Here is a 2816-nt window from a genome sequence, read left to right on the forward strand (position 1 = left end):
GAAGCTCCTCTCAGATTCAGCTGTGGTCAGAGGAGATGTGATGAGAATCTTCAGCAGAGTCGCAGTCTCTGAAGGTGTCCTGCATGAAGAGCTGGTCCTGCTCAGCACTGGGTGGGCCTCCATGGTCTTCGGAGCTGCTTCAGAAAATTGTCTGTGATCCTGCAGGAACCTGTCTGTCTGCAGTACTGTAGCTATGATCAGATAAATGTGAATGGCTCAAGATGATGTCATAAACCTAAAACAATAAATGCACAAATTTAATTCAATATGAAGATGGCTACAAGTGAGCTTTATAATATATATTTAAAATGAAAACAATTAATTTTAATAGCAACAAATTGTTGCAGCCCTAAGTTAATTATTACATTATATGTTTATTTTAAAAATGTATTCATTAAAAAAACAAAATAAACTATGCACAACAGAAGAAAAAATATATAAATAAAATGAAAGGCAGCAGTAAGAAGAAAAATATCTTTTAATATCTGCCCCTTTTAAAGAATAAATTCAAAACAAAACATACAAATACTGTATTTTTATATTATATTAAGTTTTGTTCACCATAAACACCAACACAAATACTCCATGTAAATCAACCTTCTATGAAATCAAACTGTCCACTTAGGAAGTAACACTGATGACAAACAATTGCACAAGCTGTCAGCACATTCCACTTTGTTTAGAAGAAAGTATTCAGTGAGAATATTRCATTCATTCAGATCTAGGACGAGCAGTTGTTACAAAATGGCTAACAGCATGTAGCCAAGCCTTAATGCTAAACCGTGTTCTTGCTCAATTTTTATTATGTTTGGCTTATCTAGTCCAAGCTACACCACTTTAAGTTTCTCTTCATATGTTCTGCTTTGAAAAMGTTTAGATATAAGCAGTGACGGCTGGTATAAGTGGGCCAGTAGGGCTAAGCCCTCCCTGGTGTTCACAATGAAAATGTTAAAATAAACAATATTTTAAAATGTCCTGATGCATCTCAGTAATCCAGGTAAAAAATCAAAGGAAAAAAAATTGTATAGGTCCTCTGGACGGGTTCTTCTTTAATGATTATTCTTGATAGGGAGGAATGTTGGTTTGAGAGAGGAGTAAAAGAAGCCATTTTTGTAAAGAAAGACCGTCCGTCATTAAACAGAGGTGGGNAATACTGTAATGTGAAATAAAGTATTTATTTTTCATTTTTTAGTTAGCAGAAGTAGTATCTGCAAATAAAGGTTTCTTCAACAAACACAAAACTGAATTTCAACTGAAATTAGCTCAAAAACAGAAGACCTTTGTTCACAATCCTTTAATATTTTTACAAACATATTTCCAAACTACTTTATTTTATCCCCTCCACAGAATCACCACTTTAACACAGTAGAGGGGTTTGAGTACCCCATGATCCTAGGTAGGGTCTCCCAATGCAAACAGGCCTTGGTGGAGGGGTTCAGAACCCTTGATGAAATGGAACATTATCCACATCAGGAAAGCTTGCCTGGAATTGAGAAACTGGTGCACCTCCCTAGAGCTAGGCCAGGGGTGGGGCGAYCACCTGGTGGTCTAGCCTTGGCTACCGGAGCACTGCCTGAAAGGACAACAGGAAGCCACCTCCACATGGACCCACCACCTGCAGGGAGGACCATCAAGGGCAGGTGGAATGCCAGGAAGCAGGAGAAGGAGGGTCGCTGACCATGCTGATTCCTGGTGGCACAGACAAGCTCTTGGGACATGTAACGTAACCTCACTCATGGGTAAGGAGCCAGAGCTTGTAGGTGAGGCTGAGCATTACCACTACTTACTAGATATAGTTGGGCTCACTACTACTCACAGCTTGGGCTCTGGAACCCAACTCCTGGAGTTCCAACTCTCATCTATGGTCATGAGGCATGGAGCATGGCAGAAAGAACGAGAACAAGAACCCGGCGAAATGAGCTTTCTTTGTAGGTTGGCCAAAGTTCAGCTTTAGAGAGGGTGAGGAGCTCTGTCATCTGGGGGGAGCTTGGAGTAGAGCCGCTGCTCCTGTACATCAAAAGGAGTCAGTTGAGGTGGTTCATCTGATTAGGATGCCTCCTGGATACCTCCATTTAGAGGTGTTACAGGCACATTCCACTGGTAGGAGGTCCTGGGGAAGACCCAGGAATCTCTGGAGGGATTATGTATCCTCTCTGGTCTGGAAACGCCTCAGGGTCCTCCAGGACAAGCTGGAAAGTGTTGCTGGGGAGAGGGATGTCTGGGTTTCTCTCCTGGACCTGTTGCCTCTGCTATCTGACGTTTGAAAAATGGAAGAAGATGGAGAATTTATTTTATCACATAATCTTACAGATTGGTGTATGTCTTCCACTCAGCAGGATAATTTGTTTTGATGTGAGGTTTCTCAGCTGTATTACTACATGGCATTTCATTTGAGGCCTGCAAGAAAAGTGAAAGTCATGTTGCATTCCATTTTTTTAAAATGACTAAATATGAATCAGTTCAGGCCAGTTTGCTCCTGCAGCATGACTATACTTTCTCTCCTCCTCCAACATGAACATGGTTCTTCACCCCAACTATACATCTGCAGTAGGGACTTTGTTGTGTTTAGCTCCTCTCTTTTTGTTTGTGTATCTACAGTGGGGAAAATAAGTATTTAGTCAGTCACCAATTGTGCAAGTTCTCCCAGTTAAAAAGATGAGGCCTGTAATTGACATCATAGGTAGACCTCAACTATGAGAGACAAAATGTGAAAAAAAATTTGAGAAAATCATTTTGTCTGACTTTTAAAGAAWTTTTTTGCAAATAATGGTGGAAAATAAGTATTTGGTCAATAACAAAAGTTCATCCCAATACTT

At 40.3% G+C, this 2816-nt stretch overlaps 1 protein-coding gene across 1 annotated transcript in view; it reads left to right on the forward strand.

Annotated features, from left to right (window-relative positions):
• LOC106523964 (zinc finger BED domain-containing protein 4) overlaps positions 1-1677 on the forward strand; it is a 7244-nt gene extending 5567 nt beyond the window's left edge. Inside the window, exon 3 of the mRNA XM_014017555.1 lies at positions 1348-1677. Within this exon, the coding sequence (XP_013873009.1) occupies positions 1348-1677 (330 nt within the window). The remainder of the gene's footprint in view (positions 1-1347) is intronic.
• Positions 1678-2816: the final 1139 nt, after the last annotated feature.

Source organism: Austrofundulus limnaeus, unplaced genomic scaffold (assembly GCF_001266775.1).
Source record: "Austrofundulus limnaeus strain Quisiro unplaced genomic scaffold, Austrofundulus_limnaeus-1.0 Scaffold172, whole genome shotgun sequence".
NCBI lineage: Eukaryota > Metazoa > Chordata > Actinopteri > Cyprinodontiformes > Rivulidae > Austrofundulus > Austrofundulus limnaeus.